The 17,594-nt window shown below is 40.9% G+C and overlaps 1 protein-coding gene across 5 annotated transcripts in view; it reads left to right on the top strand.

Annotated features, from left to right (window-relative positions):
• The first annotated feature begins 7,607 nt into the window (after nt 1-7,607).
• HMGN3 (high mobility group nucleosomal binding domain 3) overlaps nt 7,608-17,594 on the top strand; it is a 36,245-nt gene continuing 26,258 nt past the window's right edge. Inside the window, exon 1 of one of the 5 annotated variants that reach the window (XM_027550989.1) lies at nt 7,608-7,775. In XM_027550989.1, coding sequence (XP_027406790.1) covers nt 7,761-7,775 — 15 coding nt within the window. In that variant the 5' untranslated portion in view covers nt 7,608-7,760. The remainder of the gene's footprint in view (nt 7,776-17,594) is intronic. The other 4 variants (XM_027550987.1, XR_003512528.1, XM_027550986.1 and 1 more) reach the window with 4 other exon arrangements.

Genomic DNA, 17,594 nt, shown 5'->3' with positions numbered 1-17,594 from the left:
CTCTTTGGCATCCTGTGGACTATATAGCCCACCAGGCTCCTCTGTCCATGGGATTATCCCAGGCAAGAATACTGGAGTGGGTTGCCATTTCCTACTCCAGGGGATCTTCCTGACGCAGAGATTGAACCCTCATCTCCCGTGTCTCCTGCATTGGTGGATTCTTTACCACTGAGTCGCTTGGGAAATCCCAGTAAGCAGTCTGCAGGAGAGCAAGCCAGGACTAATACAGAGTGCTAGCTGCCTTTCTTTTCTTTAGTTCTAAACTGGCTCTGATCCTCACGGACATAAGACCACCTCCAGACATTACTAGCAACTTCCAGAATGGAAAGGGGAGGTTCAAAGGCAGAAGGCAGCAGTGGGGCTAGGTCCACCCAGTTACAGGTGGTGTTTACACTACAACCTCTTGACTTCCGCACACATCTCATTTCCAAAACAGTGTTACATAGCAACCTCTCTCTTCTGGGGAACTGGGGGACTAAAGGTTTTGTTTTGGTGACAGCTATTACCAAAATCAGAATTCTGTTAGTAGGAAAGAAAACCACTTTGAATATTGGGCAGGTAACTGGTAGTGTCCGGCTCAGATAAACATTATTTTCATTCTACCACAAGGAAACCAGGGTTCAAAGAGGTTGAGTAACATGATCATAGCTCAATGACTTGGGAATTCAAGCTCTGTAAGTGCAAATTCAGGGCTTTCTGATAAGAATTTATTTATTTGGCAGGAGGAATTTTTTTTATTGAAGTATAGTAAATCCGATGGACAGAGAAGCCTGGCAGGCTATAGTCCATGGGATCGAAAAAGAGTCGCACACGACTTAATGACTGAACAATTAACATGGTTAATTTACAATGTCGTGTTAGTTTCAAGTGTACAGCAAAGTGATTCAGTTGTACATATACATACATATTTTCTTTTTCAGATTATTTTCCATTATGCTTTATTACAAGATACTGAGAAGAGTTCCCTGTGCTGTACAGTGGGACCTTGTTGTTTACTTATTTTATATTTAGTAGGGTATATCTGTTAATCTCAAACTCCTGATTTATCTATCCCCTCCCCCACAATTTCTTTGGTAACTATATTTCCCATGTCTGTGAAAGAATTTACTTTTAAAATAGTTAAATCAAAAATATTTTGACCTATTAAGGGATAAACTGAATTCTTCAGAAAACAAACAAACAAAAAAGAAAAAATTTGCTAAAAATTCTGGAGAAGTGAAAGTAGGAATGAGAAAGGATGAGATTTTTGGTGGGAATAGCACAATCTCATACTTAAACAATAAAAACAACAATGATAAAAACCCTCCATGCTTAAAAGCAACCTTAAAGATTATGGCACATTTGCAGGCTAGTTTCCCACTGTGGGTAAAAAAATTCATTGCCTTGTGGCTAGAACTCATTCTGACCTGGCAAAGTCATTTTATTGCCTCTATTAACTCTAACCTAATGCCTGAGAATTAGAGCAGCTCTTAACCAAGCTAGGAGAAGGCAATGGCACCCTACTCCAGTATTCTTGCCTGGAAAATCACATGGATGGAGGAGCCTGGAAGGCTGCAGTCCATGGGGTCACTGAGAGTCGGACACGACTGAGTGACTTCACTTTCACTTTCATGCTTTGGAGAAGGAAATGGCAACCCACTCCAGTGTTCTTGCCTGGAGAATCCCAGGGATGGGGCAGCCTGGTGGGCTGCCGTCTCTGGGGTCGCACAGTGTCGGACACGACTGAAGTGACTTAGTAGTAGTAGTAGTATAACAAGCTAACCTGAAGACCATCTCCAGTTGCTCTATGGTGTTTTCCAGAATGATTCATTTGATTCTCATTTCCCTAAACCTAGATATTTTTATTTCTTGGATGGTGTTTTTGTTTTGTTTTCGCTACCATTGAGGAAAGGAAATGGTTTGATCTGCCCTAAAAGACGGGGGCCCTGTGAGTAGTGATGGGGGTGGAGCTACTGGATGTTTTGTACAAGCTCGCAAGGATATTGAGATTTAAAGAAAATGCAGAAGACATCAGAAATGGGTACCAAGATCCCAGCTGGGAGGGCAGAGGTGGGTCTGCTTGAGCGTGCATTGCCCTGGCCATAGTTTGCAAGAATGTGCAACACAAGGGACTTCCCTGGCAGCCCAGGGGGTAAGACTCTGCAATTGCAATGCAGGAGGACTCGGGCTGGATCCTTGGTTGGGAACCAAGATCCTGCACGCTTCACAGTGAGGCCAAAACAATAAATAAATAAAAATTAAGACACCAATTAAAAAAAAAAGTACAACTCTGCCTGGGAGCCTGACAACAACCCCTAGCTGGCCTTGGGCACCTGGCAGGCTGTGGCTTCTGCCTTAAAGGGATAGGATGTGTCCTGACTTGACTGTGTCCTTGCCTTGAACCTTGGGATTCCCCACTTTCACCACCTTGAACTTGGCTGGCTTCTGGCACAGGACACGTGGACAATCCAAGCCGAAAGGGACGGCTGAACAAATGCAGCCCAATCCCTGGTTCTAGTTACAGAGCATGGCTAATTTCTGCCCAAATAGTCTTTGGAGAACTACAAAGAGCAAATTAATTACACTCCTGTGAGTTTAAGCAGCAGCAAGAAGAAGGAGGAGAGGTAAATAACACAGAGATTGAACCTGAAAAGGACTGGGGGCTGGGGGGAGGTTGGGAAAACTGTGTAAACCACATTTGTTGAAGGCTGGGAAAACAAAAAGGGGGTTACTGTTGGAAGATCACAGAACACCCTGGGCCTCCTCGTTAATGCAGTTACAAGGTGTGCTGGTCCAGATGCTGAAATAATAGAGCCTTGGAGGCATGGCTTGTGGGGTTTTGCTAAGGTTGGGTACCCTTTGAGGGTGCGAGGCCACGGAATTTAACCTTGCCAGAGGCTGAGGAGCTGCCTGGGAAGCTGGGATGAGATGCTTTTCTAAGATCTCAAGGTGGGACGTTTTTACTCTCCTTGCAACTAGAGAAGAAGGTAGGTAGTGCCTGGCAAAACTGGAACTGAGCAGGGATGAAGCCCGAGCACAAGATGAGGTCTGGCAGGGAAAGTTTCGCCCACAGAATGAAGGTCCTACTTTGGAAGTGTGTTAATTTTAGAGGCTTTCACAGATATACAGTCTAAGTACCAGCATTCAGGCCCAGACTAGAATTCTCAAATTCTAGTATAAAAAACAATACAAGAAGCTTGTTTGAAACGTACGTTCCCAAATCCAGCCATAAAAGATTCTGATTCAGTAAACTGGGGTTAGAGTGATGGAACCCCACAGACGTCACAAAGAACTCCAACTCTTTGTGACCCAGGAACTGTTGCCCACCAGGCTCCTCTGTCCATGGAATTTTCCAGGCAAGAATATTGGAGCAGGTTGCCCTTTCCTACTCCAGGGGATGGAGCTTGAGTCTCTTGCACCTCCTGCATTGGCAGGCGGGTTCTTTACCACTGCATCACCTGGGAAGCTATGGACTGTTCTAGTTACTTTGTAAAAACTGTGGTCTCTTCAAAAAAAAGCACTCAGTCCAATTAGAGACCTGACTGATAACAATACCACCACCACCAACAAAGGAGTACTCTTTTGCCACCTCTTGTTCATTTACTTCTGGAATTCTTTGGCCTATTTACTGAAGAACAGTAACTTATCCAGGAATTAGAGATCTGTCAGGAGCAACAAAATATGATTCTGCTTCTGATTTCTCCACAGCTGCCATTACTTCGAGCAAAAACTGCCTGTGCCTGCCTGAAAGAGGGAAGGAAGGACAGAAAAAGGAGGTGACCCCTCCCTTTCAAATTTTGTTTCCAAGACTTGAAGATGAAGCATCTTTCCTCCAGAGGAAGAAATTGCTGGAGCCCCCAGAACCACAAGATTCATTAGGGCTAAGATTGTTCACTCACTCAGCTGTGCCCAGCTCTTTGCGACCCCATGGACTGCAGCAGGCCAGGCTTCCCTGTCCTTCACCATCTCCCGGAGTTTGCTCAAACTCATGTCCATTGAGTCAGTGATGCCATTGAACCATCTCATCCTCTGTCATCCCCTTCTCCTTCTCCCTTTAATCCTTCCCAGCATCAGGGTCTTTTCCAGTGAGTTGGCTCTTCACATCAGGTGGCCCAAGTGTTGGAGCTTCAGCTTCAGCATCAGTCCTTCCAATGAATATTTATTAGGGCTGTGCAGTAGCTTCAAGGTTTTTCACCAAGACCCCTCCTAAAAATAAATTTCAAGTCACAACCTAGAACACACACACACAGACACACTCCACATGTATGTATCTAAGTGTGACATGTGTTTATGTGGAAACATGGAAAATGGAAACACTTTCTAAAACATGACTTGCCTTTATCATGTGACATACACTCTAGTATTTTCTACTTTTCACTTTCATGCATTGGAGAAGGAAATGGCAACCCACTCCAGTGTTCTTGCCTGGAGAATCCCAGGGACGGGGAGCCTGGTGGGCTGCCGTCTCTAGGGTCGCACAGAGTCGGACACGACTGAAGCGACTTAGCAGCAGCAGCAGCAGCAGCCCTTTTTTCTTTTCCCTTCTCCCTCCCCTATCTTCTTTAATCACAGTCATGGTACCACATATGGTTTCACCTTGGTGTTTGAAAAGTGCTGGGGTCCATGTAAGATTCCAACCATTATGGGAAGGAAAGAAGGGGAAAGGAGCTGGAATTGGAAAAGAGGTCTGTTCACTCATTTTTCCTTCTTCCTCAGGCAGTAACCCCCTTCATTTATCCTTTGTCTATCTTGCCTAAAACAGCATCCACAGCCTACAGGGAAGACTTTACAGTCTTAGAGGTTGATTGGTCAAGGAATTTACTGATAAACCAAGGAGTCTCTTCTTACCAGGTTGGCCTTCTCACTGTCTTGCAGAGGGCATACTCACTTCTGCTTGGCTGTCTTTACCTCCTAATCTGGAATTGCAGCTACCTGCAAAATTATCCTCCTTGCCTGCCTCCTCACCCCTAGGTCTGCCAGTGAAGCCTATTGAAGGCACAGGGTGAGCCTTCCTTCCCTAACATCCTGCTCAGGCAGGTACAAGGGCCTTCAAAGTAAAAAGAACCAATGCTGTTATTTATTTTTACAACTAAAGCCATTATTCTCATCACTTGGAAATGAATTCTGGGGCTCAAAGGACCCAAGGTCCCCACAATCAACCCTCTTTATCCAATTAGCAATGCTCATTTTCATTGAATGGCTATCCACTCCAGTATTCGGGCTTGGAGAATTCCATAAACCAGTTCCACTATTTAATTATATGCAGTAAAAACAGTCACAATTGTGTTTGCTGTTGTTGGTTGAGTGGTTAGTCTTGACAAACATCAGCTAAAGCAGCCAACTTCATGAATCACTTTTCATCACAGAGGGGGAAAAAGAAATCACTCCAGTCCCACCTTTGTTGTGACATCATTTTATCTCCATAAAGAAAAACAATTCAAGCCAGATTTCAAGAGCTACTCAGCATCCTTCCCACACATACCTTATTTTAAAATGTTTTCATTGGGTTAAAATGCACTTTGCAAGGGCTTCCCTGACAGTACAGTGGATAAGACTCTGTGCTTCCAATGCAGAGTTTGATCCCTGGTCAGGGAACTGAGACCCTACATGCTGTGTGGTTCGGCCAAAACAAAAATTTTTAACTGAAAAAATAAAAATAAAAAGCACTTTGCAAGTTAACTGTCTTTCAAAACAATTTCATTATAAATTACTTGCCATGGTAAAATTATAAACAAATTTCATCCAGTGCTGAAGCAAAGAACTGGTTTTATCTCAGTTCTTTTGAGTGTATCCTGATCCACTGAACACCCGAAAATAAGGAGTCTATCAAAAACAATTGGGATCATGTCAAAAGTATACAAGTACTAATTTGAAAAAAGTCTCTCACATTGGAGCAATATGAGTATCAAAAAAAGTAATAATGGCAACAGGTTGAAGCATGCCAAAAAAATATCCATGCCCAAAAATCCATGTGTTCCTAAAGATATTACAAAAAAGAAAGTCATTGATCACTTCTGTAGTTTTCTAGGATACTAATTCATTATTGTGAAAATTAACAAAGAAAAATGTCAAGCATTAAAATTAATTACTTGATGATGCTATTTAACATATATTTGTAGCCTTTGTGTAACTAAAGTGGATTTGGCCATATTTGTAGTGTAAGGTCTCATTAGTGTTTTCCTATAATGTGAACTTTTGCCTTCCAACATGATTATAAAACTGTGTAATTTTGCTTTAAAAATTTTCATGTAAGTGGAATTATTCAGTATGGTCTTTTATACTTGCCTTCTTTCACAAAGCATTTTGTTTTTGACATTCATCCAGGTAGGAATATTTTATTCCTCTTCATCAAGTTGAGTAGTATTCTATTGTATATAGTTACTAAAGTTTGTTTAATCATTCACCAGTGCTTTTCCTGTATCTGTTGAAAAACTGTTTTTCTTTCCTTTATTCTATTAATAAAGAATACTACTTTATTATTATAATACTATTTATTATTCAAATAACTACTTTGATTGACTTTCAGATGTTAAACCAATTTTGCATTCCCAGGATAAACTTCACTGGTCATGAAGGCTTATCCTCTTAAATGTTGCTGGATTTGACTTCCTAAAAAGAACTTTTTTTAATTGAGGTAAAGCTGATGTAGAAAATTATATAGATTCCAAGTATTCAACATAAAGGTGATTCACAATTTTTAAAATTTACATTTCATTTACAGTTATTTAATTTACTAAAATATTATTCAAGATTTCATGTCTGTGTTTATGAAGGAAATTGATCTCTAGTTCTCTCTACTTTTGAGGTTTTATCACTGGTTATGGTATCTGGATAAGAATAATTTCATAAAATAAATCCAGAGTGTTTATTTTATATTAAAATACTTTCTATTTTATTTTATATATTTTATATTTAATCCAGGCATCCATTGGATGCCTTGCAAAACTTTGAGAAACATTAAATTGTGCATATTTGAATTGTCATTTAAATATGTTTCAAAAAATAAAATAATCTTATCTGACCTTGTTCAGTCTTTTCTAATTTCCATAGTAAACACACCCTATTCACCTTCAAGCTTAGTTTGCTGGTGACTGAATTTGTAAGCGATATGAAATCAGATTTTAGGAAATTATTCCTAAGCAGTTTTAGGGTTTACTGTCACTAGAAATCTAGAAGGGGAAACTGAGACCCTTAGAGACTGCCAGACTGTCTCAGAGCAGAGTACCTTCCCACTTTCAAAGCTCTGCACCACACAGCACTCATTACAAGCTTTTACAGGAAACACAAAATGCTTGCCGCGTATACATTTACCTTATAAAGTTAATGTGTCCATCCTTACTCTTTTTCCTTCTTACGAAGGCCCACACTTCCTACTGATAACAATCCAAATAGGGAGCAACAAAACAATGAAACTCCAGGATCCCGTGGCTTGCGGGGGTTACTAGTTGAACTGGGCATGCTCAGTCGCCAGGCAGATTTTTCGGTGAAGTGGAAACTACAACAGCGCGTACCGTGCGCGCGGAGGTGGGCGTGCCCTCGTGGAATTTAGAACGTTGCCGCAGCCAATGGGGCCTCGCGGCCGGCTGCCGGGGCTCCCTATTGGAGGAGCGGGGAGACCAGCGAGTAGAGGGCCCCTGGAGGGAGCCGCCGAGGTTGAGGTCCCGGAGGCCGGGCTACGCCAAGACCTGCGCGTGAGCAGCTGCGGCGGCGGCAGCATCCAGCGGCGGTGCCAGTAGTTCCAGCCCGTTGCTTTACTTTTAAGCTGCACGAATACAGTCATTATGCCGAAGAGAAAGGTAAGTCTTACCCCCAAAAGATTTCAAAGGCCTTCAGACTGTGAGAAGAGCAAATCTTGCCATTGCTATGGATGGCGCGGAATGCACTCGGTAGTAACTCGGGGGCGGCGATTCTCTTTGCTCCTTCAGGCTTGTTTTCAGGTGCCTGTTGCAGATCTTGCTCCCTCCCTCTGTCCTCATCGATCTCTGGATGTTACTTTCTTTCCGGCGACGCGACTTCCCTTCTTTTCGAATTCATTCTAGCCGGAATGGTTTCTACCTCGAACAAGACGCAAAAGCGCTTTGCACCCCCCCGCTTCCAGAAAGGGAGTTTTCTGTTTCCAAAACTGCCAGATTGAGGTTAGTGTGCAAGAAAAAGCAGCGAGACCGGGGGCGGGGGGAGCGGGCGGAGGGGAGGAGTAACAAGTAACACGCACAGGGAGATCGAAAATGAATCCAGTAAGTCGGACAGATGTCCGGGTTATTCCCTTGTGGGCCATGCCCACGCCGGTGCGCCGCGAAGGCGCTCAGGCCACGGGAGAGGGAAAGCCATGTTTTAACATAGTGCTCACCCCGCTGCCGCCCCCGCTGCAGACCCGTATGTACCCAGTCCAGTGTCGGGCAGGGCCGGGCGGCTGGACCTGCGTGCAGTTGGCGGCGGGGACTCGCGGAGTTGGCCCTGCGCAGGAACGGGACGCCGCCGGGGGCGCGCGCAACTGTGTTTGCAAAGGGCAGGGGTCACCGGGTCCGATTCGGCGACCCAAACCCACACTCGGTCCGGGAAGGCGGGCTCCGCGTGCTCTCGCACCCCTGGGTGCGGAGGGGGGACCTGGGGTCCCTCCTGCAGGACTATTATGTGTCCCCTTCCGCGCAGGCCCGGGACACCCAAGTGACTCGCACCGGGGACGCACGTTTCCCTTTGAGTCCGGCTGCGACTTGTCATTGTCCCAGGGAAGCGAGGGAAGGCTTTCTTTCACCCCGAGGAGAAACTGCAGTGTGGCAGCTGTTGCTGAGAAAATACTTTGCACCCTCCCACCGCCTGGCCTCGCGTGTCCAACAGTGTTAAGCAGTGAGGATATTAAATTGGAAGCAAAAAGGCAAATAGTATGTTGCTGTATCAGTTAAAGATGGTGGAATGATTTGTGTTTGTAAGTGATCTCATTTTCAAAATCTTGAAGCTTTAAAAATACAGAGGCTTTTGACTTTTTATCTGTCTTTAGAAGTTGATGGAAAACTTGTCTCCTCCATTTGGAAAAATAAATATTATAATTAAAAGTTTTAAAAAAAAATCTAAGAGTTTATTGTGCACATACTATATGCCTCATACTGTGGGCGGAGTTTGATTTAACGTCTTATTTAAACCTCAGAACTCCTTGAGAGATGGTGGTACTGCCATTGAACTGGGGCTTTAAGACAGGAATTACCTAAGGGTGTCAGCTACCAATAACTAGTACCAAAGGTTTAATTAGATGCTGTAGGTAAAGGCCTTACTTCCAGACATTGTTTACTCATTCTCTTTATTTACTCACTCATGGGCGGTGAAGAGGAATTTGAAATGCAAAGAAACGCCCAGCCTGAGAAGATGGATGAGTACTAATACTTCGGATTCATTAGTTAAACTTAATTATTATGAAAGTACGGTTTTTCCAGTACTACAATGAGGACATTAGAATGATGCCACCATTTTCGGCATTTTATCTTTGGTTTAATGATGAGGTTGGGAATTCTAGTAGAGTCACCAAAAACTGGGTTCCAGAGTGAGTTGATATCATCTCCATTCTGGGAATTATTAACAAATGTAGACAAATAGATTGTACAAATTCTTTATTATAAGAGATCCTCATGTGCTGGAATCCTGTTGTCCAGGAGTCAGAGTTAGTGAAACCATTACTCTTCACTTTTTCTCACTGCCCTCCTCTCTCAAGGGAACAGAAGGGAAGAACAGAAGAACAGTAGAGAAACTGGCTTTTGATTATTGTTTTATTTCCCTAGAAAGCAGAGAAGAAGCTAGCCAGGCATCCTGGGACCAAGGGCCGACCTGTGTGTTGGCACCTGTGTGTCAGTCTTCTTCCGAGATAGGAAACCTCTCCTCGATTAATAGAAATTCTTTTCATTTATACATACGGCTCAAAGACCTGGGTTGTTACTTGGATAGGAGCAACCACGAATTAAACGTGGCTCCCATGGCCATTGTGTTCACCAGGCAAACCTTGATGCCGCCCCATAGAACCCTGGAACTGCCTCATGGAGCCCTGGGGTTCCCTGAAACTTACACAGGAAACTATAGTCATTAGATAAAGCCTGCCTAGGTGCAGAGAAGAGAACTGGAGACAATCTGTGCTGTGCTCTTCGAGATCTGTAAAGCTGGGGTATCTGCCAAAGCATTTACATACTACTCCGTGGTATTTTTCTTAGCTAAAGCACTGCCTGTTTTACATTGTAAGTTTTCAAAGTGCCCTCACAATACTTTTTTTTTTTTTTAACCTTCTTGGCCCCTGTTTTTCAACTTTTTCCAGAAATCAAGAAATGTTATTTAATGAGCACTGTTGAGGCTGCAGAGGAAGAAATGGCACTAACAAAGTCAGTAGAAGCATCTGGAACCCTAGTACTGCTTGAATGCCATAGGAATACAAAGTTTGCCCTCATGGAGCTTATGTTTAATTTGATGAGTAATGGGCACAAAACAATTAAATAATATTAAACCTGTATACAGGTCCCAGAATATGTAGTATAGATTCCAAAAACTGTAGGATAGATAAGGAAAGAGGTTGAATTGGGGCCAGTCTTGAAAGTGTATGTGTGTGGGGGAGACTCATATATACAAAGAAAAAAAATCAGTCATTTTCTGTTTTCAGGCATTTGAATAGCCTCTTCTGATTGTATCTAACATGACTGGGCCTCATGTATATGCCTTAAAGGCCATAGTGTCCACATTAATATAAAACGTTTTTATGGCATTTCTTTTTTTAAAATACAATTATTAAAAAAATTTTTTTATCCAGTTATAAAGGTTATGTTCCATTTACAGTTAATGCAAGATATTATTTGTAGTCCCTGTGTTGTGCAGTACCTCCTGAGCCTCTCTTACCTTTATGAGTTTTCTCTGTATCTTTGTGTGGTCGTCATAGCTACATGAAAGCAAGTGGTTTTTGGAACGGCAGTAGTATTTTTCGATGAGTATAGCACTCAGGAGTGACGGGTTCTTCAGTTAGTGTTACATCTGTTCCTGAGTCGGTGAGATTTAAATAAAGTTGTGTTTCCTGTATTCATTACCTGATGGGTAGTGAGTGACCACCCACTAATAGTGAATGGAGCAGCAGGGAAAATGGTAGTGTTCCTGGACTCAGGTGGTGGTGGGACAGTGAGTGACTGAGTTCTAGACTGTTCCGGGCAGACATCCACGAATGCCTGATCACGTTGAATGCAGTGATCACGTTGTTAGGGAATGACCTGATGGTCTCCAAAGAGGCCTCAGCCAGTGAGCCCTCTAGCCATGGTCCTGGCATGACTAGCAGCAGCGGGCACGTTTTCACATCCTTCTTTTTATTTTTCCAGTTCCTCATCACTGGAACTACTGGAAAAGTCAGGTGTATCACATGTGAAGTTTTCTCTGATGAGACAATTTCCCAGGAGTTTGGGGTCAGCACTAGTCCATCCTTACCCTAAAGGTTTAAGGCAGAAAAGTCCGTTTGCCTCCAGCTTGGAAAGGCCTAGTAACGCTGGTCTTGGAACAGGGGATGCTTACCTAACAATACTCAAGGTTTCTGATTAATCTTTCAAAAGGAGATTGCGTATTATAACATCAGAGACAGACTCTGTAAATGAAAATACGGATAAATTTGACTACATGAAAATGAATATGTCATATGGCAAAGAAAAAGAAAACCCTGTTAACAAAACTTTAAAACTAATGAAAAACTGGGAAAAAATATGTCTACCACATACCACTGAAAAAAGCATGCTACTTTAAAAAAGATGAAAAGATGTCCTTATGAAATAGATGTATATCCTTTTAAGAAAATAACAAACCCAATACATGGAAATGTTTAGTTTAACTAGAAGTCAAATACATGTATATTATTAAGAATAATGAGATGTGAATTTTTTAAAAGTCTGTTTTTTTAAAAAAAGATTGATTGTGTCACTGTGCAGTGCTGAGTGATACTGACACTTGAGCAACTCTCAAGCATTATGGATGGGGCTGTAATTTCCTTAAAAAAAAAAAAAGCTTTATTGAGGTATGGTGTACTTACCATAGAGTCCATTTATCTATACAAAGTATACAAATCAGTGACTTTTAATATATTTGTAGAGTTGTATAACATTTCTGTAGTCCAGTTTTAAACCACTTCCATCACTCCAGAAAGGTCTTCTCCATGGTTTGCAGATAGTCCCTACTCCCCCCCAGTCCTAGGCAACCACTGATTACTATCTCTATAGATTTGCTTTTTCTGGAAATTTTATATAAAAGGAATCAAACAATATGTAGTCTAATTGTGTCTGGTTTCTCTCACTCAGCACAGTGATTTTGAGGTCCATCCACAGAGTAGCTTGTATCCATACTCCATTCTTTTTTATTGCCTAATAGTAGTCCGTTGTATGAATTTTCGACTTTCTGTTTATCCTTTCACAGGTCAATAGACATCTGAATTGTTTTCATTTTGAATTGTTTTAAGTAATGCTGTCATGAATATTTATATGTAAGTCTTTGCATGGACATATTTTCATTTTCTCTTGGGAAGTTTCCAAAGGGTGGAACTGACAGGTGATATGAAAGTCTATCCTTAATGTTTTAAGAAACTTCCAAACTGATTTTGATGGTAATTGTATCATCAGTGCATGAGGGTTCCAGTTTTCTCTGTATCTGTGCTCATAGCTAATTGTTGGGGTTTTTTGGTTATAGCTTTTTAATTAGCCTAATTTACATTTCTGTAATAAGTAATGATGATGAGCATCTTTTCATGTGTTTACTAGCATAATAGATACCTTAGGTGAAATGTCTATTCAAATGTTTTGCCCATTTTTAAATTGGATTTTCGTCTTATTATTGATTTGTAAGAGTTCTTTATATATTTAGATACAAGTCCTTTATCATAAATGATTTATAGATCTTTCCTTCCAGTCTGTGGCTTTTTAAAAAATGTTGTCTTGATGTCTTTGGAAGAACAAAAGTTTTTTTAATTTTGATGAAATCCGTTTAATATCCTGTCTAATAAATCTTTGCCTAATCTAAGGTCACAGATATTTACTTCGAGAAGTTTTATAATTTTAGCTCTGATATTTAGGTCTATGATCCATTTTGAGTTAAATTTGTAAATAGTGTGAGATAAGGGTTTCAGTTTTATATTATTTTTGTTTTGGTATATGTGGATATCTACTTATCACAGCACCAGTTGTTAAAAAGACCATCCTTTTTCACTGAATTGCCTAGGCACCTTTGTTGAAAATCAGTTCATCATAAATGTAAAGGTTGGATGTCTGTGCTCTTGAATTGTGTTCATAATCTATATATTTATTCATATAATAATACCACATTATCTTGATTTCTATGGTATAGTAAGATTTGATACTGGTAATGTCAGTCTCTCACTATATTCTTTTTCAAAATTGTTTTGGCTTTCATACAAATTTTTGAATCAGATTGTAAATTCCTACAAGCATGCCTGCCATGATTTTGATAGGGCTTGAATTGAATCTCTAAATTGGTTTGGGCTTCCCCGGTGGCTCAGCAGTAAAGAATCTGCCTGCAGTGCAGGAGATGCAGGAGACATGGGTTCTATCCCTGGGTTGGGAAGATATCCTGGAGGAGGAAATGGCAACCGACTCCAGTATTCTTGCCTGGAAAATCCCATGGACAGAGACTGGCGGGTTACAGTCCATATGGTCAGAAAGAGTCAGACACAACTGAAGCGACTGAGCATGCCATTTTGAGCTATCCAGTCTGAATGTGAAAGGACCTGACACGTAGTATGCCATCCATAAATACTTGCTGAGTTTAATTGAGTTGATACTTAAATGAAACCTATATTTGAGTAAAGGCTCCAAAACGTAAGGGTTATACATTTTATTCAGCCCTTCACTTACTTCATGTGAAATAAACATTTATCAAGCATCATGTTAATGCAGAGTACCATCACCTTGGGAAAGTAAGTGAATTATTGACATTACAAACTCTTTCTGAAATGAATGAGTAAAGGCCCTTGTTTTTAAGGCTTTTTCAGTCTGAGAGGGTAAGTAATATAAATATGACAGTATTTATAATTCATGGCAAGAAATGATAATGAGCCACAAGAAAAACCATGAGTTCTAAACATTCAAAAGTTTGGCCAGACTGCATGTCCAAAGAAAAAACACTGACAAAAAGTTGTTTGGTTAAAAGGGTTGGGGGTTACTTTGTTGTTGTTTTTTTTATCTTAAGGGGATCATTGCTAGTTAATAGAGGTGGTCTGTGAAGTCTTGCTTTCTTTGAAGTAGAAGAAACGTAAATTCAAGGCCTGTTATGTAAATTCAAGGCCTGTTATATTAATAGCCGTTGAGGTTAGATTGTGCACAGTAGGTGCCCTCATTAGTGAAGATTCTGTGACTTCCTGGTCCCATGCTTTTCTTGTAACCACCCTCTGATGTTTAAAAGTGAGTACCATGTTTCTAAATTGACATATATTATTTGATTACCTAATTTTGAATTAATTTTGTAGTCCTTCTAATTTCACTTGACCATGAAGTGTTTGATGGCTCTGGCCTTTTTTTTAATTCCCACCACAGCACTTAGCACAGGTGCTATAACTGTTGAACAAGTGCATGAATGAATCGTTTTCAAAAAAAGAAAGTAGTAACTTGAATTACTTCATGTCTTTGTTGGGGAGATCGTCCAGTTTGACCTGGCTTTACTGTTTACTAGCTGTATGTTTTAGGGTAGGTTGCTTAACTCTGTAAGCCTCTCAGGTCTCTGAGACTCATCTGCAAAACTGGGCTAAAAATATATTCTACCTTGTTGGGTTATTGCAGACATTAAATGAGATGATGAATGCAAAGTTCTTAGCACAGGGCCAGCATGTGTGAAACAGTCAGTAGATGTTCCATATTGCGAGACAGGTATTTTTTTTTTAATGAATGTGTAGTTGATTTATAGTGTTGTGTTAATTTCTGCTATATAGCAAAGTGATTCAGTTTTATGTGCATATATCTATCTTTACACATAGAAATATATACATATTTTTTTCCATTGTGGTTTATCATAGGATACTGAATGATAATTTTTAATTGTTAAGAGAATTGCAGTGAAATAATAGCCTTGTAGTAATCCAGCTTTCATTTTACAGGAGGACCAGTGGCACATAGATCGCACCTGTATGTCCAATTAACTGCAATTATAGGAGTCAGTGTTCAACAACCAGATAACAAATGTGGTGTTTTTAAGAGAACACAGGCTTTCATCTGGTGCATTTTTACATGGTTGATTTTTCTCACAGAAAAAATTATGCTTAAAAATATCGCCATATAACATTAAAATTCCCTTGGCAAATCAGTTATCAGGTGATCCACTTCTCCTACATTTTTTCCCCTAGACCACTGCCTTTGTTTACACCAAGTTTAAATATATTCCACTTTCCTGCAGGTTACAGTTTGGAAATGGCGACTGACATAAACACCATTTAAGCTGTCTGCTTTCAGAGTACCTAGTGTGTTGAAATACGATATTAGTCTTCTGAGTAATTTCAAAATCAGTGTTGAAGATAACAAACCAAATCAAAATGTTGAATTTTTCCCCCCACTGGCTGCTCATTTATTGTGCATTTCACTGCCTTCTTAGAAGAGTTCAATTGAATCATGTATTGGTCCTTGGTCAAGGTGTTTATTGAGTCCAGTATTTTTATATCTTGTGGGCATATCCAGAAAACAGGGCCATTTAGATCTGCCCAAAGCAAATGCTTGTTCAGTCACAGAAAGTAAATGATATGCATAATCAGAAGTAGGGAAGAAGAGAAAAAAGGTTTTAAATCTCAAAATTGGTTCCAAAATTTAATATTTCAAGAGAAACTTACCAGTAACAACATATGCATATATTTATTACCATTAAAAGTTAAATAGCTGCCATTTATTGAATGCCTGGCTGAGCTTTGTGCTTTATAGTCATTAGGCACCTTCTTTTAAATAGAAATATGTGAAGTTGTTAGAAATAAACCTGGGTGGGAAGCATTATGGAGTAATTTCATATTATTTCATTTTATTCTCCCTGCAGTTCTGCAAGGCTGGCCTCGTCTCACAGAGTATGATATTGACAGCCACAATAAATAACATTTAGGTAGCTTTCTATGACTCAGGCACTGTTCCCAGCACTTTGCATTAATAACCTGAATCATCTAAGCACCCGGTCAGGTGTGTTCTCCGCAATGACATCTTCAGAGGTAGGGGGTGGCCGAGACGGGTCTGCTTCCAGACCATGGAGCCTGCAGCTGGTCTCAGCCCCAGACACAGTGAGAAAACAGGGACTTAGTCAGATGAAGGCATTTCCCCTGGTCACACAGCTGGGAAGTGACAGAACTAGGAATTCCACCCCAGCCCTCAAGCATTTTGGCCTACCTGTGACGCCACAGTACTTCCCATACACGTTCATTTCTAGTAATCTCGGGGTGGTCGTTGTTCAGTTTCTAAGTCGTGTCCAACTCTTTGCGACTCCATGGACTGCAGCATGACAGGTTTCCCTGCCCTTCACTAGCTCCCAGAGTTTGCTTAAATTCATGTCCATTGAGTCAGTGATAGGTATTTAAATAAAGGCGCCCACTGAATGAAACAAGAAGGACTCAAGCTATGTAAATATGTGTGTCCATCTGTTTAAAATGTTGTCTTTATTAAGATACAGGCTGATGCCATTGCTCCTAGGCACCAGTCAGAGGAAGTTACTCCACAAGTCATTATTATCTGTGATTGCAGCCTAAGGCTGCCCTCAGGGTCCAGACCTCTGGCTTCTGAAAGGTGCCCATTATCATGAAGCCTTCTGGGTATTTCAGAAACTAATGGACTGCAGGCTCCTATGCAAGGTATTTATGTGAAGTTTCCATCCCTAAGCTTTGGCATCTTCGAGTATTGAAAGTCTAAAACTTCATATTTTCTCTAATTCCACCATCAACTGGTGGATTTACTATTTCCAAGATATATTGTCTTTGTTGTTATATTTCAGATAACAGGGATATTCACCTGTCACCAGAAACATGTAAATACACTTGCATCAGTTTCAGTTCAGTCCCTCAGTCGTGTCCGACTCTTTGTGACCCCATGGACTGCAGCACGCCAGGCTTCGCTGTCCATCACCAACTCCCAGAGCTTGCTCAAACCCATGTCCATCGAGTCAGTGATGCCATCCAACCATCTCATCCTCTCTCGTCCCCTTCTCCTCCCGCCTTCAATCTTTCCTGGCTTCAGGGTCTTTTGCAAAGTATAGTTTACAACTATACTACAGTTAAAAAAAAAATACTGGCCTCACGATATGGAACATCCATTGACTGTTTAAGAACTTTGCATTCACCATCTCATTTAATGTCTCCAGTAACCCAACATGGTAGAATATATTTTTAGCCCAGTTTTGCAGATGAGGAATCTGAGTCTCAGAGACCTGACAGCCCCATGAACACTTGCATATTACACAGTACTATTGACACGTTGTAATACATGTATGAAGCCCCCATTGCTTAGGCACTGGATTTAAAAAACAAGCAGGTGCTTTTGTGTTTGGTATTCGTCAAATAAAGAATGAAAGCCTCATAGCTTGGAAAAGCTGTTGGACCTAGAACAGAACGGATTTTTATTTCAGAGTTCTGGATTACCAGCTGATAAATGTGTAAT

The sequence above is a fragment of the Bos indicus x Bos taurus genome, chromosome 9 (assembly GCF_003369695.1).
Source record: "Bos indicus x Bos taurus breed Angus x Brahman F1 hybrid chromosome 9, Bos_hybrid_MaternalHap_v2.0, whole genome shotgun sequence".
Lineage (NCBI taxonomy): Eukaryota > Metazoa > Chordata > Mammalia > Artiodactyla > Bovidae > Bos > Bos indicus x Bos taurus.
This window is presented reverse-complemented; position numbering and strand designations above follow the sequence as displayed.